This window comes from Syngnathus typhle, linkage group LG11 (genome assembly GCF_033458585.1).
Source record: "Syngnathus typhle isolate RoL2023-S1 ecotype Sweden linkage group LG11, RoL_Styp_1.0, whole genome shotgun sequence".
NCBI lineage: Eukaryota > Metazoa > Chordata > Actinopteri > Syngnathiformes > Syngnathidae > Syngnathus > Syngnathus typhle.
In genome coordinates, this window is record NC_083748.1 from 11,296,027 (window position 1) to 11,318,361 (window position 22,335).

The 22,335-nt window shown below is 43.6% G+C and overlaps 2 protein-coding genes across 4 annotated transcripts in view; one reads left to right on the forward strand and one right to left on the reverse strand.

Moving 5' to 3' along the window:
• Positions 1–174: 174 nt before the first annotated feature.
• On the forward strand, positions 175–3,968 carry ppp4r2b (protein phosphatase 4, regulatory subunit 2b). Its single transcript, XM_061291840.1, has 9 exons — positions 175–334; positions 949–1,030; positions 1,129–1,299; positions 1,409–1,502; positions 1,581–1,618; positions 1,699–1,773; positions 1,868–2,014; positions 2,092–2,396; positions 2,546–3,968. The coding sequence occupies exons 1-9, from the start codon at positions 301–303 to the stop codon at positions 2,932–2,934; spliced, it is 1,335 nt and encodes a 444-aa protein (XP_061147824.1). The 5' UTR covers positions 175–300; the 3' UTR covers positions 2,935–3,968.
• Positions 3,969–6,251: 2,283 nt separating this feature from the next.
• The window catches only part of pdzrn3b (PDZ domain containing RING finger 3b), a 46,794-nt gene continuing 30,710 nt past the window's right edge, over positions 6,252–22,335 (reverse strand). For 2 of the 3 annotated variants that reach the window (XM_061291112.1, XM_061291111.1), the window contains 7 exons: positions 10,730–10,986; positions 9,956–10,043; positions 9,236–9,334; positions 9,085–9,147; positions 8,793–8,894; positions 8,575–8,691; positions 6,252–8,427 (listed from right to left, as the gene is read on the reverse strand). In XM_061291112.1, coding sequence (XP_061147096.1) covers positions 6,934–8,427; positions 8,575–8,691; positions 8,793–8,894; positions 9,085–9,147; positions 9,236–9,334; positions 9,956–10,043; positions 10,730–10,986 — 2,220 coding nt within the window. In that variant the 3' untranslated portion in view covers positions 6,252–6,933. Of the gene's footprint in view, positions 8,428–8,574; positions 8,692–8,792; positions 8,895–9,084; positions 9,148–9,235; positions 9,335–9,955; positions 10,044–10,729; positions 10,987–14,528; positions 21,905–22,335 lie in introns of those variants that run through there. The other variant, XM_061291113.1, reaches the window with a different exon arrangement.

Here is a 22,335-nt window from a genome sequence, read left to right on the forward strand (position 1 = left end):
GTATACAACAAATTTGTATACAAACTAGCATAAATTACGTAATTGTCGTCAAAGACATTTGTTGATGCGTTATCTTGTGTGTATTAGCATGATTGACAACCCCCCGCTTAATTTGTATTTAATTTTAGTCTGGTTGCCTTTCACTTGCGTTTTTCAGGCAGTGACCTCACGGCGCCATATTAATATGCTTCCTCCCTCCCTCTCTCCCCCTCGCTTGCTCAATGTTAGCTTAGCACCAGCTAGCAGCTCGCTGCCAGTCTGCTTCTCACATCCACTGGACTGACAGAGGGCAACGGCGTGATGGAAATTGACTCGCTTCAAGAGGCGCTCATAGGTTTGTTTGCTTGCTCGAGGATATTTTCATAGTCGCCGGTGCTTTGCTATCCGTGTGCTCGTGTGATGTTCGTCTGGCTGAACGAACGACAAAGTGATTGGAGCGCACAGGCTAATGTCGCTGGCTAGCCGCTGCTCGTCACTAGCTAACATTTGAAGCCGTTCCACGAAAATTAATGGTTCGCTCTCTGGCCATTGCTCAGGAAAGATCACTAATATTTGCTTTTAGTTTACCCACCAGTTCGAATGCCGTTCTGTTTGTGGCTCAAAACTTGTATGCTAAAAATAAAAAAGAAAGCCAAGCCAAGATGAAGTTATTCAACAGTCGTTTGCCGGCTACGCTGTTTGAGCATTTAAGTTAAGCTAATGAGCTAGCTCGAACTGTATGTCATCCACTTAGTACGACATGTACCTAAGCACTATTTTAAAAAACGATCAGAGTCGAACACACCATCAATTACATTTACGTTCCCAAAGCGGCAGAATATAGTCGGTGTTACGTATGGATGATTAGTAATTACCTAATAATTACCGGCTATGGATATTGAAGGGCATTCTTCTGCTTTATGACGTATATTTATAGTAATTGACTCAATTGTCCCTGTCTTTCTTCAGACTTTGAGAAGAAAACGAAAAGGGAGCCATGTCCTATATTGGAACAGTTTTTATGTCACATCGCCAAGACTGGAGAAACCATGTAAAAACAAAATATTACATTCTTCTCTGTAATACATACAACGTGCTTATTATACTTTGTCACCAGTGTCTAAAGCTACTTTCCCCCATTCCCTCTAGGGTCCAATGGTCTCAGTTTAAGAACTACTTTCTTTTTAAATTAGAAAAGGTCATGGATGATTTCAGAGCCTCAGCTCCTGAGCAAAGAGGCCCCGCTAATCCCAATGTGGAGTCAATCCCATTTGATGACATGAAAGAGAGAATCCTGAAGATTGTTGAGGGATATAATGGGTAGGTAGCCATTTAAATGTGGTATTACACAATTCAGATTTCCGACAATGTCAAGTCCTGATCCAATACCTAATAATAAGGTTGTCATTTGTTGTTTTCCTCATTTCAGAATTCCATTCACCATACAACGCTTGTGTGAGTTACTCACAGAACCCAAGAAGAACTACAAAGGAACGGATAAATTTCTTCGGGGTGTGGAGAAGGTCAGTGATAAACGTGGGAATCATTTTTGCTCCTTTACTGGAAACTAAGTCTGACTTACAGACTTTATTTTCATCTAGAACGTAATGGTGGTGAGCTGTGTTCATCCAACGTCAGAGTAAGAATAAGCCATCAAAAGCGCAAAATGTTGTGAAACCTCACTTTGTTGTGACTTGAGCGTTGCCCGTTTGCTTGCAGAAAAAACGGATGCAGTGCCGTCAATAGAATGAATGGAGTAATGCTTCCTGGGAACACTGCTTCCTTCACAGACAGGTCGGGCTCAAGACCTTCCTCCTCAGCGCAGTTTTAACGTATCGTAATTACGGTAGTCAATGGCTTTGTATTCCTGTCCTTTTGGTATTTCTAGAAAAATAAACGGTCCGGGAACTCCACGGCCGCTCACCCGACCAAAGTTATCGCTAGCCAACTCGCTTGCAGCTAACGGCCTGCCCGACAGCACAGAAAACAAAGACTTCCAAACGGACCAAGAAAGTGTTAAAGATGTTTCCGGAAGGTATGTCTGAATGTGTGCAATACAAGCCCCCTTGCTCCTTGCTTAAATCCATACCGTTATCTAACCTTCTGCTTTAGTGAGGTGTCAGCCTTGGGAGATAGCCCGGGGAGTACGGTAAAGAACAAACATTCAGATACAGAAGAGGACATGGAATCTGAGCAGTTGGAGGTGAAGAGACTGAAGTTTGGTGAGGAGGAGGAGGATGAGGAGGAGGAAGATGAAGAGGATGAAGAGGATGTGGAAGAAGAGCAGGAAGTGGAAACGCCAAAGCCCTTAAACGCCACTTGCCTCTCCAAAGAAGCAGAAGCTATGGTCCAAGACCAAGTTGAGAAAGTCACTTTCAAGGAAACCTCTTGCGGTGACACAGCCGTTGAAGACCAAGGTTTGTGTTTCAATGATTTTTTACATAGTTCCCCTAAAATTTCTCACAAAACTCAAAAGGTGGTAATAAACAACTGTCAAATCACAATTTATACGTTTTGCACCTTGGCATGGCTTTGATACTGACTACGCATTGTCTCACTGTTTCAGAACCAACAAGCAGCACTCAGACTGAAGCATGTCCAGACTCCAGCCCGGATGGAAAGCAGGCTGAAAGGGAGGTGGTGGCGGGATGCGGATCACAGCGCGAAGTCACCGACATGGATCAAACGGAGCAGTCGGCATCTGCTTGCGATGCCACCAGCCCAGAGACCAGTGCGGACAGCGAGGACAGTCACGGTGACCCAGTCAGCAGTAGCTGTAGTAGCACCAGCGGCAGCAATAGTAGCAGTTGTAGCACCGACGAGAGTGGAGAAGGGGCCCATGAAGACGTCGGGCCCACTCCATCCAGTAGTACCAACGAGCCAACTACAGAGGGCGCCATGGAAAGCGCCTGTGTGGACCCTGGAGCTGCTGACGAGCCCATGGAGCAGGACTAGACTGAAAGACCCCCACCCCCCCTCTCTCTCCCTCCACCCTGCAGTCATGTGACGCCACAAACCAGCTTGTCCTTGAATCCAGCTTGACTGTCACTGGGAATGAGGATAACTTCACCTCGTACACAAACACCTCGTCCGCTCTGCGACGTGCCAACAAAATGGCTACCTGGCATTGATGTGATCAAACTATATACTGATACGAACTTCTTATCCCTTTTTTTTTTTTTAACTGGAATTTGTTAGTGATCCTTTTTTGCTTTCAGCGGCCTTTTTCACAGTTGGAGGTTTTTTTTTTTTCTATATTAGTTTTCGTGGGCTGCGATGGTCATTTTCGTTTTGGTGCCACCCATTCCATTTAAGGCAGGATTGACACGATGCGCCAGATGACATGAGTCAGCTAATCCGGCTGGCGGTTTTCTTTGCAAAGGTGCTGGAGTCGCGCATTGACCTGATCCCAATCCCCCGCCATTGCTTTTTTGAATTCACTTCTCTCCATCCTTGCGAAACGGGATGAATCTTTTCACGGTGTGTGTGCCATGATTGAAAACAAATTTTTGCTTGATTACACTACCAATCTCACAGGATCAGATGCTACATTGCGGAGTCCTCTGGAAAACGGCACGTGAATGCAGAGTCACCAATATTTATATGATCATTTCAGTCCTATTGATTAGTTTGGGACTTTGTTTTTGTTTTGTCTGCCGGTTGTAGTTTCCAAAACCAGCTGTAATTACAAAGATGACGTCCGCTTTCTTTCTATTGTGATGTCACATTTGTTTTACCGACTGATTTCAAAGCAGTCGCCGGTTGCAGTTCTCCACCTCTTTCTGCAGCTGTACTTTTTGATATTTAGGATTTTCAATTTCTGTAAAGTAGATTTTTGTAGATTGTAATACAGTATGTGTTCACTGCCTTTGTGGAACCATATATAATTGTATAATTTCTGTGTATACTCTGAAATGCTTTTGTTTTCAAATGGGGTATTCAGAAGCAGCAATAAATGTTAACATTTTTCTGTGTTGGTCCAAATCATATTTATCGTATATCATTTTTTTCTTTCGCTTCATGAATGTCAACTATGCACACTAGCATGCACAACCAAAAATTACATTCACTATAACGCTTGGCTTCAACAAAGAGAGGGTCAAGGAGTCGGGAATTGGAAAAATGAATGCAGCAGAGTTGGGTGAGCAACAAAGAGCTGTTGGATCCGTGGGGTTAACTAGTTACGGGCTCGTCTCAACAAAACTCGCCATTGAATGAAGCAAATCAAATCAGGAGCTTTGGAGATATGCTGGTGGGAATTCAAACACATAGCAGAAAGTCCAATAAAGTGAAGAATCATTTCTTTTGACCTCTGAGGAAAAAAAAAGGACATTATTACAAGCTACTGTTAGAATACAGGGGCCTTGTTTCCAAGGATACCAGCAGAGGTCAGGGGTATATTAAAATCAGCTTGACACCAAATTAATTTTGGACAGAACTTGCATTAGACAGGTAAACCTTTATTTTATTTTCTTTTCTTATAAAAATAATAACGTCTCCACTGGACATATGACCTTCCTCAACATGAGAATTTAAAAATTGACCCAAGGTCACATAAGTGCATGTTAATTGCTGAAGTGTAAACTTTGCCATTGGATATGGCGACACGATTAAAATAAAAAGAAAACACTTGTATTAGGATTACATTTGATTTAATTGCAAATCGCTCTCATATGTCCGTGGTGAGATTATACCCGATTGCTTTCAGAGGGGTCAATCCCTGTGTCATCCAAAAGAGGGCGCTGTGTAGTTTCCAAACCTGACTAAAAAGCACTACCTGTAATCAAACTGCAAATAATCCTTGTTCTTCTTGCCAGTGTTGTGACAATCTGTGTGCCTCCGAATGATCTTCCTTGAAAACCAATTCACAAAGAAATTTGAAATACAACCTTATTTTTTAATACTTTCTGTGCAGGAAGAAAAAAACCAGAATCAGGAAATGTTATCACAACCCCAGTAATTTCATGAGTAAACAATATTATTTACACATTAAATACGCATTTAAACATGAAAATGCATGTACCCATTTGCTATAGCAACAGTAAGCACAATTTTTATTTCACTACTGAATTTGTAGGAATTCCAAATATAGGTCATATGCTGTCCACATAAAATGATCAAAATGAAATCTTACCAATTGGTCAGGTTGTGGTTTTTCTGTAAGATTGACCACACACTAATAAAGTCCAATTATTAATTTTACCCAACGTGGTTCTGATTCTGCATAAACCCCTCCCCTGTCCCTCCTCACAACCACTCTGAAGGGCCTTGTTTAGTACAGCCTAATGCTTTTAGAGGCCATTATCAGAGTTATGATCTGGTCTTTGCATCAGGTTGTAAAGAGTGTGAACACAAGACTAATAAAGGTGCAATTACCCCAATTGAGTGTACGTGTGCTAATATTGTATATGAGCATTGTGCAGCTGAGGAGGGGGGCTCCTTAGATGCTTTATGATGATCATAACGGATTGTTTGGCCACACCAGAGAGGAACACAGAGTATTTGGCCCTGTCAGAGCCAAAATACGGTGTCTCAGATCGCAAATAGGAACATAAAAATCTACTTGGTTTCCATTTGGACCAATGTGCAAAACTAGTGTTTTATCAAGTAGTTGAGTGTTCATTAATCAAAAATAAAAAAAAGCAGTGTGTCAAGTCTACCCATCTACAATGAATTAATGACGCCTTCAATCTCCTTGGTGAAATAATATTCCAGTCAGCTGCAGCAGCAGATGATCCACTCTCTTATCTGTTAATGGATGCTGACTTTTAAAGAGGCATGTCAAACAGAAGTTGATATACAAGAATAAATAAAACAAATACAGGTAGAAATATTTCGATGTGCTGTGAAGTTGTTCACTACTTCTAGCTTGTTCTGACAGGGGGGTGATATAGAGCTTCAACAATGTGAACTTTGCGTGCCAAGCTCTTAACTGGTCGAAACTAAATGTGCAGAAGGCTGCAACAGATAGGAAACGGTGCAGAGCGTTCGGCGAGGGAAGGTCGGTCATCGTGATAAGAGTCGAGCTTAAGTCATGACCTCATTACAAATTCAATACAGGAGGAGGCAATGCTGCGATGGTAATAAAAAAACCATCTGGATGTGCTTTTTAATATAACTACAAATAAACGCAGTAGTGTCTAGTTTGTGGAATTCCAAGACGTGAAAATTGTATTTTAGCACAGGCCAGTCGTTACGTGTATGTTGCAAGCGGTCCATTGTGTGTTTAATTCTACTCGACTCCAGCAAAGAATTCCAACCAAGCGTGCTCATCATATATAAAACAATAATTTATTTCTGTCATTTTACAGGATGTCAAATTTTGTGGCTAACTAAGAATGTATCAAGCTGTTATTGACTTTAAGAGCTAAAAGCCTAAAAAAAGCAAAAGTGACTATAACACAAAGTCAATAATATATGAAATGCCTTTTTCTAAACATAGGCACATACAAATATTATGATGATCTCTACAATATGTAACAGATGTCACTGATGGTCATAACTTTGGAAAATCAGCACCATTATAAGAACGTATTATATTGTCTGCCAACATTTATTTACAAAAGACCTTTTAAAAAGGATTTGATACTTTGCAGGAAAAACAAGCACTTGGTTCCAGAAAAGAAGACTATGCAAAGCAGAAGAACACTGATAAAGGTTATACAGTATAGTAAGAACAAAAACATATTGTAAAATTGTGTAAATGCTGGCTGTTTATGAATGGCACATGTACTTTCAATAAAAAGTATGCTTCCGAGATTATTCAAAAGAGCAAGCACAATGGTAGAAAAGGTATTAAAGTCAGTCCAGCCCACAACCAAATATAGTCCAATCATTGAAGCAATGCCGTGGAAACTCTCCACAAAAGTCTTTTCGGCTATTTACAACAACTTGCCACATGGACCGAAACGGGAAGCGCTGTCTTAGTCCCATTCCCCCCCCCCTCTGCACAATTTAGACTGTGGTCACGGACAAGAGCGAGGTGTAAACTTTGGTGCCGTCTGGTGATTTGGTACCGTGGGTCAGCAGTTCCTGGATGGTCATCCAGTTGTCAAATATTTTCTTATTTCTCTTTTTCATCATCTTTTTGTTGCTCAGTTCGATAATGTTGGGCTCCTTCTTGTCCTCCGGGGCAACCTGCTCCTTCAGGCAATCAGCTCGGCTTTGCTTCATGAACTCGCGACGTTGCCTCTGCTCCTTGGAACGGACGGCGTGTTGCTTCCTCTCTTCCTTGCTCCAGTAGCGGCCCATCTTCAACTCGCTGATGGCGTCGTCATCCGTGGTCATACCGCTGCGCTCCTCGTGGATGCGCAGGGCGCGCTCCCGCAGCAGCTTGTCCCGAATGGGCCGCTTGGTGATGTAGCGGCTACCGTCGCTACGCACCTTGACCTTCCACTCCATCTTGTTGCCCGGGTCACCCGCGTCTCGACACATACTGACCAGGCTCATCTGACTTTGGGCGTACTCCACGGCGGATTTCTGCTGGATCAGCTGCATGTAGCTCTGGTAGTGCTGGGCGTGGGCGGGGATGTGTGCGTGCTTGTAAGGAGAACGTGGCTGAGCAAAGCTCCTCGCCGGTTTGCTGGCCTCTCCTACTTTCCTCTCCTTGCTTTCTACCTGGAAGGAATCCGGATCCTTGGAAAGGGCTTTGCTCCTGCCGGGGCTACAGACCTCTTGGAGAGGGGCGGCGAGAGATTTGGGCGCGCTACCGTTGGAGCTCGACGGCCCAGCTTGGTTCTCGGGCCCACGACGCAGAGAGTTGTCTGGCGACAACTCCAACGTAAGAGGGGTGCTGCGGCAGCTCTCGCCGGTATTGTAGGCACTGGAGCTGTCTTTGTCAGATTTCTCCGGCATCTCCGTAATGTCCGAGAGCTCATGGCGCCGTGCGTCTATGCTCGTGTTGTAGTTCCGGAAACCGCTGTTGTGGAGCATCCAGGATTCGCGACACTGCTCCCGAAGCTGCTGCATCTTGTGGGCACGGACGATATTAAGGCACTCTAGCTCGATGTTACGCAGCTCCTCATTGAGTAGCTCCAGCTCTTTGTCCACCACCTCTTGGTCTTGGCCTTCTGCCCCGCCACCTTGGCTATACAAGCCCTGGATTCCTCCATTCCTCATTTGGCACTTGAGCTCTAGGAGTTCTCGGAAGCGCTCGCATTCATCCGCGGGGATACCGAGAAAGTCGGTGTCGGCGTAGTCTGCTGAGATGAACGACTCGCCGCTGAAAGGCAGGTCGGCGCTGCCAAGGGTGTCCTGGCTGTAGGCGAGCTTCCGGCAGCTGCTCAGAGTGTTGGATGCTGTTGTGTGGTCGTCAGCCATGTTCTCCTGCTCGGAACTCTCATCGTTGCGTGTGCTCTCGTCGGTACGGCCGACTCCGCTGTCCTTTTCGTGGTGATTGGAGAGAAGTGTGGCTGTGTCAGTGGTGCCGCCATCTTCCTCATGCTTCTTCTGCAAAAAGCACACCTATGTCAGTTGAAAATTGAACATCTGGCACCATTTAGTTCTGGTTGGCTCTAGCAAAGTAAAAAATGTGTATCGATCATATTGCTGATTAATCGATCTTCACACTTAAGTCTGTGTGTGTGACATAAGGACCTGCTGCAGCATGCTGGCAGTGAACTGCATGGCCTGATGGTGCTGCTGCTCCAGCATGTCCATGTGGAGCTCATCCAGGAAGTCATTCCTGTCGTCATCCAGCCAGCCCTCATCCAGCTGAATCAAAGTAGGGAGACGTTACCAAATGTAAACATTCATCAGATGCACAACTTTGGTTCAGAAACCGACTAAACAAAGTCTCCAATGATCCTTAATACCTGGATCTGTGGTCTGGCAACTAATAGAGATATATTCTGGTTGCCTTCACTGGTCAGAAGCACGACTGCATCTTCACGGTTTTGGATCTCGATGCCATTGATCTTCAGGGAAAGAAGTCAAGTTTATTTCTATAGCCCTAAATCACAAACAGTCTCAAAGGGCTTCACATAGACAAACAAATTGACAATTATTCTCAAAGCATCCCCTGATCTTAAGCTCCCAAAAGCTTCTCAATTCAAAGCATCTGTCAGATACGCCAAACATGAATAAGCCTAGAAGGTGAGCTCTCACCTGGACGATTTTGTCACCTTCTCGAATTCTGCCATCTTGAGCGGCAATGCTGTTTGGATCAATCTAAAGGATACATGAAAAACATATACCGTAACCTCACAATCACTGGGCCCATATTGACTAAAAAACATTTAGAATAATCCAAGTGTACCTCACTAATGTAGATCCCAGCTTCATCCTCATCGTCAGTCCTGTAACAAATGGTCAAGCCTAGCTTGTCTTGAATGTTGGCTCTGTATAGATCCACCTCCTGTTGAGACACATACAGCACACCTTTGTGTCAAATATCTACATTCATTTTTTGGGGGATGAATAAATCATTTGTTTTGACGCTTGTCTGGAATGGCGGTCGAATCTGAAATGAAATCCCTGAGGAATAAGGTATCAATCACTAGGCAGATGCTGGGGAGTTATTTCATTTCTAAGAGGCCCTGACAGAATGAGAAATAATGTAGTGACCAGGAGGCAGATGTAGCGTCGCTTCAACACTGGTATTCTAATTGTTACAGGTACAGATTGTACCGTATTTTCCGCACTATAAGGCGCACTGGATTATAAGGCGCACCTTCAATGAATGGCCCATTTTATAACGTTGTCCATATATAAATCCATATATTTGGACACGCCTGCTGTAGTGGCTTAATATTGGTCCATATATAAGGCGCACCGGATTATAAGGCGCACTGTCGGCTTTTGAGAAAATTGGAGGTTTTTATGTGCGCCTTATAGTGCGGAAAATACGGTAGCTTTGTTATCCGGGGAAGGACACACATTTGTGAAGGTTCAACCCCCAAAACTGTTGTAAGACCAGTCGCTCATTACATTATGGACATTATGCATTCAAAAGAGAGGAAAACTCATTCTAACTTACCTCATATTCTAACTCTTCGCGTTCTATGTCGTATTTAATCCCATCCAGGAACTCATTAGGGTCAAAGTACTCATGGCCAGAAGGACGCCTGATAAGTCAGAATGAAGGACACATTTAAAACGGGAATACTTGAAAAGTAAAATGAACTTTATCAACATACCCTAGAGAAATTTTGAACTAAAGTGCTACCCAGAAGCCAAATTAACATGCTCTGATTAATTTGATGAGGATATCAATTAAAGAAATGAAATGTATTAATTTTGGCAGATGGCTTCTGCCCACGAGAGTTAAATTCAGCTACACTCTCTAAGTTTAAATGGCAGACACAGAAAGAAAAACAAAGGCAATATGCAAATATCCACTAGCAACTCTCGGTTTAATTTGCCTGTGTGCCCTGCGGGAGTTGCCGGCTCCTGCCACAGGTAAGCAAGCGTAAAACACCATCTTGTGTGATCACAGAATTGCAATGAGGTGTCATGCTCCCAATTAACTGCCGGCGTGAAAGGTTTATCTGTGTCGGAGCAATTTCCCTCCTCCTAAACATAACGCGGCCGTTATTTCTCTGGCCGAAATACAGAAAGGATGTGGATGATGAAGATGTGGTGAAATACCATTCATTATTTAAAAGCAAAGCTGCGAGATCATTTCCATCCAAAATAGACGGAAATCATCAAGTTAGCGAGCTACACACCGTGTACACCAATCAAAGTACGCGGAGCAAGTAAACATTCCATATACTGAACAAAGATGAATTATTAGTTGGTCCATGCTTACTCCTCAGTAAGGAGGTACCCTTGGAGCACAGTCCCGGGCGATGAAGCTGCTGGCAAATTGGCAAGCGGCATAATGTGTTGAAGGGTGATTTCAGTCTGGGTGCTGATATCTGACAGGTGGTTGTCAGCGGTGGGGGAAGAGACCAGTTTGGGTAGAGGGGCTCGGCGCAGAACTTGGACCATAATGGGATCGTTGGCTGTACGGAAAGCCTCCACTGCTTGGTCGTGGGTCGCTTTTGAGAGGTCTCTGCCATTGACCTGAGAAGATAGAGGTGAGACCAGGAAATCAAAATCCCCATTGAAGTTGCACAAGAAATCATTCATCCATCTTCAACATGTATCTTATGTTCACGGGGAAGCTGAAGCCCATCTGAGTTGACTGGCAATGACTCTTCAACAATCGATATCGGGGCCATAAAACGTGCGTGCTACCAAAGTGCGCGCAGACCCTCAAAACTGTTAGCAACAAATTGCAAACTTGTGTTCGTGTCAAATACCGAACAAACGTCCTTAGAGTTTGGTTACTTTTGAGCAAAAGGATGTGGTGCTGCAGGTCAATTGGTTTACCATAAATCTTCAAGGTCCATAAATCTGCCATACTATCTCTTGCATGTCACTTTATGAGGATGAAACATTTCTGGAATAATAACAGAATATTTATTTTTCTGTGAAGGGCAAACACAAACCCCTTTGCTTTTGTGCATGTTTAAGCCTTGAGAGGAATGAGGAATATAACACAAGTAATCAGGGAGAGGATATGTGCCAACCAACAAGCAACACGGATTAATGTTAATCCCGAGTTTCAAGGATAATTGGATCATCTCGCACAGACTTAAACGTCTAATTCCTCAACGTCAAAACATGGCTAACATTTTTAATGTGCAATTGACTGACTTTTCATATCACTGAACACAAACGGAACATACGTGCACAAATATACAGCTGTTGCTTTGCAATACATAAACGACCTATCCCCAAATCAGACCATATTTGCAATCGTCATTTGCGCCCCACAGCGAGCCACGGTGTTGCACATCAGCTGAGAAATACAAGCTTCTTTCTGTTTTCTTCATGCTGCGTGTCGTTTCCAGCAGTCAACCTGGTTGCCAGGAATCCCGGGGCGACTTGAAAGCAGTGAACCAGAGACAAAGCCTTTAGCCCCCTTCTTCTGTTAAACCCAGAGCATTCTGCTCCAGTGCTCCCCATTGGGGGAAGTCTCCTCCCAGCTGTGGAGGGGGTCCCCACAGCCTCTATTCACCACTCTCACCTCTGACACCGAGTGGCCCTTTGCGGCACACTGGGAAAAAACACACAACACTCCGTCACTCGGGGGATCTCAGTTGAACATCTTGAGAATCCCCTTTTACAACAAAAACATGCAAAGTCAAATGTTTTGTTTCACTGATTGTCCTTCTGTTAATCCCGGGTCCAATTTGCCTTAGCGGATGAACTTGAGTCATTGTCCGTGTTGACATAACGAACCGTGACTGTCACGCAGAACTGACTTTGACAAGCCCCGGTGCATCCTCTGAGAGAGGTCTCTGTTAAATCCATTTAATGACAAGAGAAAAGCATTACTTAAAGGAATACTAATTAGTTCTAAATCACGTCTGTTTTGTTTGTGGTCAGTGAGGAATCCACACAGCTGTGGTTTGGGGAATTCACTGTTGAAGGCCCTGGGTGACAAACATCAACCTCTTTTCACCAGACTGGTATCCATCTAGCACACTTGTAAACCCCAGCGTGTCGGGCGGGTTACAAAATACCATTTGTCGACGAGGTGGGAGTCCCAGTACGGTAAACTGCGGCTAGATTAAATTTAACACCACGCAATGCAAACTAATTGTCAACGGGGGTCGCTGATACGAGCCTCACGCCGTTCGACTGGCCCGGAAAGATCCAGACATGTATTTCTCTCTTACACAAAGAGTGTATATCCCAGTGGAATGCACCAAAGTATATGTACGGGTATGTCCAGGTGTGTATCCTAAACAAGTTTCTATGGAAACCTGAGGTTTTCTGAATGGCGCTAATTAGATCCGATTTGACCGAGGTAATGATTCCAAGCGGACGTAGTAAATCCGTATCACAATAAACAGATGAGGATCTTCCTAATCTGTGCTTCAAGAAATGATCTGGTTTTAAATGTGAACAGCATACCCCTAACCCTAAACAATTCCAGCTCCCGTGACAAAAGAAGAATAAAAACTCGTCAAGTCTTGTCATACTATTGAAGTGAAAAGCTCTTGCACAAGATATCGATTTATATTGTTCTATGTATCTGTTGGGACTGTAATTCTTGATATCATTTGCGTTGGACAAAGCGAGTCTATGCAATCCCATGAGCACTCCCCTGTGGCAACAGCCACCTGCTCCAGCGTTTAACAGATGCGACGGCACAACGGGGCTGATGTGAGCTGTTATTAAAAGCCCACCGTGTCAGGCTTCAGAAGCGCAGTGTCGAGGCTTACCATCCCGTCTTTGTCACTCGACACCGTTGGTGTCAAGCCTCATTACAGAGTCGTGTGTGTTTTGGTAGCCGCTTTGATGGCAGTGCTGTCTGGCAGATGGTCGACCGTGACTTGTACAAACTGAGACGTTTGCCAAGCAGAAAAGAAGTCACACTGAGATCATCTGGCAAAGTGGCTTCTTGGTAAGACATCTTTGTCGACTTTCACTCAGAAATGCAGATAATTAGGCACTGGCACCTGGGAAGCCGCAAATCGGAGGCAGATCAATCGTTTCTGCTTAAAAATGGGGAGCATGGGAGTTGGCTGCGTAGATTTGAGAAGAAAGCAAAAGACTTAGCAGACAAACAATAGTCGGACTCACTTAAGGGTGGATCAGAACCTCAATAGACATCTTGTACCGAGGGCTCTAATTAAGCTCCGGGGTCCTCGGCACGGCGCCACAGCCATGACAGGGTGCTTTTGGATAAATTAAGATCACTTGGACTGTCAGACTGAGTTTCTAAGACCTGCACCGCAAAGTCCCTGACAAAGCGGGTAAACTTACATCTCCACATGGCACTTACCTTGTGCTTTGAAGAGAGAACAGAGGGGTTCCCTGCTGCCAGAAGGGTCAAGTTTAAAAAGGAGCCCCGCTGCGCGATAAGGCTAGGAGTTTTTATGGTCATTATGAAAAGGGGAAAACAGTTCCCTATTTAATAGAGCTTGATAATATTTGGACTGGAGTCCCCGTGTACACAAAAATAAGCACTTTGCTTTCAGCAACGAGCGACATCAGCGATATGCTATCCGTTGCTTAGGCAACAAGCTCAAAGATACTTTTAGGACACATTAAAGTCATGCCCTCGCTTACCCAAAACTTAGAATTTTTGTCAACATTATAAATAAATGACAGTTGGAGGACATATGTTAAAGCTTGTGTTCAGGCACTTTGTTAAAAAATACACCAAGTTTCATTTTAGTTGCAGGCAAAAAAAAGTGCAAAACAAGCAACCTGGTGTTAAATATAAACTTTAGTAAAAGTCAACCCGGGGTTAAAGGCAGAACACGCCGACTCAGCAGTGGAGTGACAATGAGGAGGTGGGTGCACACTAGCAGACACATTGAGAGAGCTGTCACCTCTTCATCATCCTCTCCCTTTAAGCAAAGCGCGCCACCTCACAGTGACCCCTGGAGCCGGAGTTCAGGCTGCTCAGCTGCGACAGCAACTCCACTTGATTTTTGCACGCCCGTTTAACAAGTTACTCCTTCGGGCTGGTGTCAAAACCAAAGTGCAAAGAAGCAACTTGTGCGACCTTTCAAGCTCTCACTGAATAAGCTTGGTTACAGTACCTGGCAGACTTCATAGAGGAGTTTATAATGTTCCTCCGGCTTCTGCAGGGTGCAGAGACCGCATCCCATGGTGGAGGAGGACACACCGTGCAGGCTCCCCCTGCGGCCGCTCGGGCAGTGGAGATATCTTCCTCCTCCTCCTTTTGGAATGATCCTCTCTCTGTTTGACTGACAAGGCTGTAGTCTCCCAGCTTGTGGCCGTCTCACCCCTCTGTCTCTCACACACTCCCCCTCCCCTCACCTCACATGCTCCCTCTCAGCCCTCTGCTGAACTACCCGTGGCCGGAGCCGGCGTTGGGCTATATACGCCTCCTCATGTTTATTCAACAGTCGCTCATTGTAGATTCATGACGAAGGCTAACTTACGGCTTGGGGCTCATGTCCAATCGTTTAAGCGGATGGCCGTCTAATTTGTGTGATGAGGGTTTACATATAACATGACCACTTTTGCAACAGATATGTTTGACACTGACAAATATTAGCGATGGCATTTTTTATAGTTTTAAAAGATTCAATACAAGAGAGGAATTCTGCCTTCACACAAAAATCTTACTTAGCTTTGAGAAATTATACACTTAGTTTATTATAGTTGCACAACTGTACTAAATAATGCTGAAATGTATTTCTAATATCATAATTTAACCAGGGATATGTATTTAATTCCAGTTTTTATTTTCTCCTTTTTAATGAAATACAACAACAATGTTTAGAAAACAACAATGTTCAGCAAAGTGCCCCAACACTGTTGGACTCCAACCACAAATCCACAACATTACAAGTATTGTTTGAAATCCTCTTATTATGACGCAAAAATGTACCTTTTTATAATAGTAGTTTTTCTATTTGATCTTGAAGCCATTGTGCTTTCTCAGCTTACAGTTCATAACTCTGCCAATGGTTTAGAGAACATGTATGGACCTCTTCCCTGTTAGTGTTTACTCGGAAAATAAAATAGGCCCACACGGTGGATTGTAGATTCTACCACAGTAATCCATCAAAAACAAACAATCCATTCTCTGTCCATTTTCTATCAACATGAATCTAAAGCCAGGGGAACCAAATAAATCAGATAAATATTGCTGTTGGAGCTCTCCAGTCAAACTTCACCCAGTGGAGCATTCAACGTGTTGTGACACACTGTCCGACTCCATGAGTGGGGACGACTCGTCTGGCTGCATAAGCCAGCCCTGGCATCGGTCCTGCGGTTTCCCCACGTTGCTATTTTGCCAACCAGAGATAAATGTGCAGTAGAGACAACCGCAACGATTCCTAATCATGTTTGAATTCATAGCAATGGATGGGGATGTGAAGATTTTGGTCATGTTAAGAATATCCCTACAATCATACAGGATGGATGGTTTTAATGTATTCTTTAGCCAATCAATTGCAAGAATGGATTTGTAGGGATGGGAAGATAAAACATTTTTTGGACAGCAATCTTACAATAATTCACTTAGGACCGACAAAAAGTTGCCAAGGGCAAACTATAAGGTATCGGTGTGAATTTTGCAATCATTCTTTATTAGTGGAGGACTCGCTTGTGCGGGTGCACGGCTAAAACTTTCATCCAGTGCACCATGAAAAGCAATTCGATGCTCACATTAGTGGTACTGTTAACGCCCGGGGCTGGGATCAGCGGAGAGTCGTAGCTGGCGCTCTCGTCCGACTAATCTTTCTTTCACACTGAGATGATCCCATTTGGAACGGAGACAAGGCTCTGATATGAACAAGTGCGCTAAGGGTGTTACGCTACAGCTGCACAAAAATGTCCATATTAAAGAGTAATCTGCAGCAAAACAGGACGGACAAAGAAAGTCAAGTGAGGATCTTTTCAAGAACAAACGGCGGGTGAATTAAGTCCACGCTGTCCTTTATTGTGCTCAGACATTTCATTCGGAGACTGCTTCGTATATTTACAGATTTCTCCGGTGACAAGACCTTTTTGGTCCATGCTGCGCAGGTTAAACAAACATGCTGCTGCTCATTCACGGCAGGTTTTATTCATTACTGGTCTAGACGCCGACTCGGTATCAAAGAGGATTTTTATCTCAGTAGGAGAGACCAAACAATAATAAAGAAAAAAACGTAGCATGGGGAGTTATCCGAAACATTAACACTTTACACTTGAGCGCATTAAAAGTTTTCTACGGTGTTGTGGTTCTCCGGAGCATTTGATCCGGATCATTCAAAGTCATGTTGGCTCTTGGGTCAGTGTCCCACTGGGCCTGGTTTAGTAGCCATGGCTTTGCTTTGACTGTGGGATCATGTGGCGCTCATCTTTGTATGATTTCACAACACTCGGTCTTGGTTGGAAATCTCGTCTTTTATGTTGAGCAAAAAGTAGGATGCAAATCAGCGTTGATAAATGTGGACATGATAAATGGGATGGATTTTTTTTTAAATACATATTTTAACCTCATCGATGTTTGATTTTGCAGCTAAAAAAAACACATCACTAATTAATAGCTTTAGACAGTGATAGTCACCTCACACATTTATCTGTATTTCCAGATACCAATTTTAACCACCTTTCATTTGCTTTTTCAATTAAACGAACAAAATGCTTTTTATTGTGCTAAACTGGCACCGGTGGTTGGATTAAATAGAACAAGATAAATGAGTGTTATTGTTTATGCATGCCAGCATATGCTCAGGCTTAAATGGTTTCGGATTAAGATTGGATTTGTTATACAGGCACTGCATACAACAATAACCGAGGAGTCAGTAATAGCACAAAACCAATAAATATTCAATTCACGACAAATTCAAACACCAGTGAGCCAAGCGGTCGTTTGCCTCACATTTTACGAAAGGTATAAATAAATAATCATCTTTGTCCACAAAGCACAAGATTAATGACTGCACATCTGTGGAATTTGCATAACCTGACCTCAGTAATTCTGTCAGCCTTGTGGAAATATCTAATAGCTCCACGTTGCTGAACTTAAACATCCGCAATCACGATAAGCGGTTTTTTTTTTTTCCCCATTGTGGACTTTACAGGATGTGGTGAAAAAGTACGCAGAAGGGGATGAGGTGGTAGACATAGGACACCGATGGCTGTGACTGATAAAGAAAAAGACGGAATTAGGTCTCTTCAGTTCCACCCTATACTTAATACACTGTCCAGACAGCAGGATGATCAGAAACTGATAAAGTGAAAGAAAAAGGAAAACTGGCTCCATCTTAAAAATTCATAATGACTACGGATCTATTTTCGTAGACGTAAGGTGCTCGGCGTAAAAACTGCTATATCTTGATGTCTGTGGAGGTGCAAGATTCATTTATCACATTTGGCAGTTTGGCATTTTAACCATTTAGTAGCTGAAAGTAGACTAAATGGCAAACAAGTTAGACTTCATCCGCAAGTGGAAATATTACGAACATATTTTGCACCTTTGAATTATTTCGTTTTTGTGGAATTGATTACGGAACAGAAACAACACCAACAAACTAAACGCTCCCAAATTTTCGACACAAATAAATAAAAAAAGCATTGAGACGAAACTTCCATCAACATGGGTGACAACTGACAAGAACGACACACAGAAGCAACTGGTCAAACAGACTGAAAGGAGGCAGGGACCTAAATACAAGCCAACTGACGAGACAACAAGGCACACTTGGGGAAATGAAGTGGTTGAGGGAGCTGATTGGAAGACGTGGGAGCGGCTTGACGACCAAAGGTGGACCCGATTTGCAGCCCGAGCCAAGAACCAGATGAGAATGAAACAATCTGATGCAAAACCAAATACAAGTCAAAACAAGAACACAGCTCATGACTAACCTGACAGTTACCGGTTTTAAGATAAACCATTGTTCTATAAAGTCACCGTTTCAAAACTGCAGAAAGTCAAGATCGGTTGCCCCCTTTTTTTCTTTGAGACACCACTTCAGCCAAAGTAACACAAACATCTCAGAGTGACACATTTTAGAGCATTTCACTCACGGTTATAAGACTGTCCGAACGTGATACTGGCCAGCTTTGTCTAATTAAAAGCAAACACCTTTGCTCTGTGAACATGGAAGGTAATGTCATAAAAAAAATAGATTAGGTGACATCCTCCAAATTCGATTTAGGTCATATTTTAGTTACCTTCATGAGCCTTCTAATCTGAAGAGGATATGACGGGAAAAGAGATGCTCACGAGCCCTCTAATGGAAATGCCAGGAGAGAGAATAAGATCAGGCATTGGCAGTTCTTCTCAAGTGTGTGTGTGTAGGCGTGTGTGTATTCTCTGAAACACTGAGCTGTGCATAATTCAGCTGTCAGCTTTGTGCTCGCATTTTAGACGAGAAGCAACGCCAGCTACCGCAACAACTTCATTGAACGCTAAAACAAGCGATAATGACACAACCATTATGTCCGTGTGCTGTATTCACCGAAGAGCGATTAGCTCCAAGGCCGTCAAAAACATAAATGCGCATTGACAATGAATAGTTTTTTTGTTGACCGTTTTACACAAACATTATACCTCAGAAGTGACATCATGTTTTTGCCGTATAACCCCCACGCTTCTACCACTAACTAGTGGGCAGATTTACCGTAATTTTCGGACTATAGGTCGCGTTTTTTTTTCATAGTTTGGGTGGGGGGGGCGACTTATACTCAGGAGCGACTTATATACATATATATGTTTTTTTTCACTTTTTTGGGCATTTTATGGCTGGTGCGACTTATACTCCGGTGCGACTTATAGTCCGAAAATTACGGTACCACATTTCCAAAGAGTAGTCAATCAAGTTTGCTAAATAAAAAAAAAAAAAGAGGGTTGCTGAGTGATTAAACGAGCCAATATCTAATCCAAGTGAAAGCATGCAACTGCTTCGAATGTTTGCATGGACCGAGACAAGCTCAGTAATTCTCATGTGTCTGCTCTGAAATATATCAACACCATCCTACGCGTTTGTGTTCAGTTGTGTATTCACAGCTAATAATAATAACAATGGCTGAATATGATAATGGAGCTAGTAAAATATCCAACTAACCTTTGTGACTATAAAACAACAGGTCACATGTGAATGATGAACAAGTCCTATAAACAATATTTACAGCCTATTATCCAAATGCCGTGACATTCCCACAAAAGGTAATTTGTGTGCGTGTCAGAAGAATAATCAAGCAGGACATTAAAAAAAAATAGATATTATCGACACAGGTAGTCTACGGGATGGGCACGTACATCGTACATAAATATATTTCAAAGGCACATTAAGGCTGCCTTTGGAACCGGAGGGTCACAGTTGCTGTCCGGCTGCAGATAAAATAAATGGCAGCTAGTTGTCGGAGAGATTCTGGTTCTGACTGCTGCCAAGGTGCCCTTGAATAAGGCACGCAAGCGCCACGAGCACATCAATTTCGAACGCCTTCTTCCTAAACAGGAATGTTTCGACCTATGGAACGGTTCTGGTCTAGTGAGGTCACTGAATGATGGATTTTATGGTTAACACAACCACGGTTTAACTGCTGAAAATCAATGGTGATTAACGAGAGCTACTTCTTGTGAAGAATTTTTACACTCATGCCAATCTTTAGTCTGCCGCAAGAATTTAATTAAAGTGCGAGAAACGCTAGCAGACGTTTGGACGACCAGTAAATCTCCTTATCAGACCAAGGCGGCGACCTCGGAGGTCTAATGGGTGACAGATTTTCCGCCGTTATTTTTTCTCCCGCTGAGACAGTAAGCAGATCGAAAAAGAGATGTCGTGATCCAGAGGATGTCAAATTTGAGATCATAGTTTAATTGATAATCGTCATGGTTACGGTAAGGAAGCGCTTGTACGTGGCCAGCTCAAGAAGAGAAACAGCGGAACGCTACAGGAGAAAAACAAAACAAGAACACAAGGGAGCGTTGATGAAGGGGTGGCTTTGTAATCACAAGGCACGAGAAGAAGAAGGCATAGAAGCGAGAGATGTAGAGGAGGCCGTGATTTTAGGGGTGAGCGGTGGGGGGGGGATGGTTTGATCTGTGACCTCGCCGATCCTTTGGTGCATGTGACGGGCCCGACTTCAGACAGGGGATTAAGATCATCAGGGAAAGTAATGAGCACAGAGAAAGCATTCAGGAGGTCAGACGCTCTCTGAAAGAAACAATTACTCACCTTAACCGCCTCTTAGGAAAGCCTAAACATCGTGATCAGTGCTCTTTTACTTCAGATTAGACGGATAAAGATGAAGACAGAAAAGCCCCAGGATGAGCCCAACCACAATTAACAGGATGTCATTTGTTCCTCTTCATAAAGAGTCTTTGAGGTGATAAAACAATCGTTTGAATTTAGGACTTGAGCCATGAGATTTCACGCCTGATCAACACTGCAGTGAAGCAAGCGGAAATATTCTGGTCGTGTAGACTGCTCTAAAATACTCTCGCATTTATTTCAATCATCTCAAATATTTGCTCTCAGAATTGTTTCCATTCTTATGATGCTGCTGCCCGCATGAGGCTATCATCTTCCACAGGATCCATCCGACTGTTGCTCATGTCAGAAGGAGTCATGTTCACCGGTGCACATTCCTGCCTCCCTTTAATCCTGCATTTTCAATTAGTCAAGAGAGTGCAGCCGCCCAACACGTGTTGCAACTCAATAGCGACGAGACGCTCTGATCCATCGGCCGCAACAATCCAGCATTGTTGTGAGACAGATGAGTGACGGGGATGGCGAGGGGGGGGTACACACACATTGTGGCTACTTTGTAGCTGTCAATCAAGCTGTGTGTGTGTCATAGCTGGCCCGGCTGTCTGATCACTGGCGGGATGCCTCGAAAAGCAAGCGAGGTGAGAGGTCATTGACCACACGGCAGTCAAGCCCAGAACAATCTCTCACCATGTGCTTTGGAAAACACACCAGCCACAGCCACCACATCAAATTGGTTCCAAGCCAGCATATAGTAATTTATCAAACATATATTTTGTTTTTGCCTCAGAGAGTAGAGGAATTAGCCAATGTGCCAGTCGTGGCCAGCTGCCAATTGGACAAAACGATTCCAGACAACAGAACAAACAGACTGAGGCCAACGAATGACAGCAAAGTTAAAAGAGCGTCACTGTGAACCCTAATGTGTGCCCGCCCGAGTTGTCGGGTGGAATGACTCTCAGAAATACATCATGCAAGGAGAGAGCAACCAATGCTGAAAAGTGTACAGTACCGTACCCTCGTCGTCAAGGAAACCCAACCTATTCCTGAGCGTCACTATGGCAACATATTAGCGGGGGCCACCTTCCAGAGCTGATGTGCTGCTCTTCGTTTTTTTTTTTCTCACTTTACGCTTAACTACGAGAGTGCACGCAGCATACAAGAAGGAACACAACTTGTGATAAGATGTTTTGACTTTGAACATGAATCCTTTCAAATACCGTAATTTTCGGACTATAAGTCGCGTTTTTTTTTCATAGTTTGGGTGGGGGGGGCGACTTATACTCAGGAGCGACTTATATACATATATATGTTTTTTTTCTCTTTTTTGGGCATTTTATGGCTGGTGCGATTTATACTCTGGTGCGATTTATAGTCCGAAAATTACGGTAATCCCCACCACAAATAGGCCTTTCCTCCTAGGTTTGAGGGTGTAAAATGGATCATCACTGTCTGCTGAGCCCAAAACCATTTTAGTTGGCAGCCTGGTCCAAGATGGCTCAACTTCACACAGTCCTGTTATGCAACCTGAGCCGGACCGGGAATGTTATGACTCCATCTAGTGTGTTCTAATACTGCTCTCTATACGATTATTTCCCTTTCACTGAATGCACTCTGGTAACAAGATTACGGCTGAAACGCGCACTGGAGGCAGCTGCAGTACTACTAATAT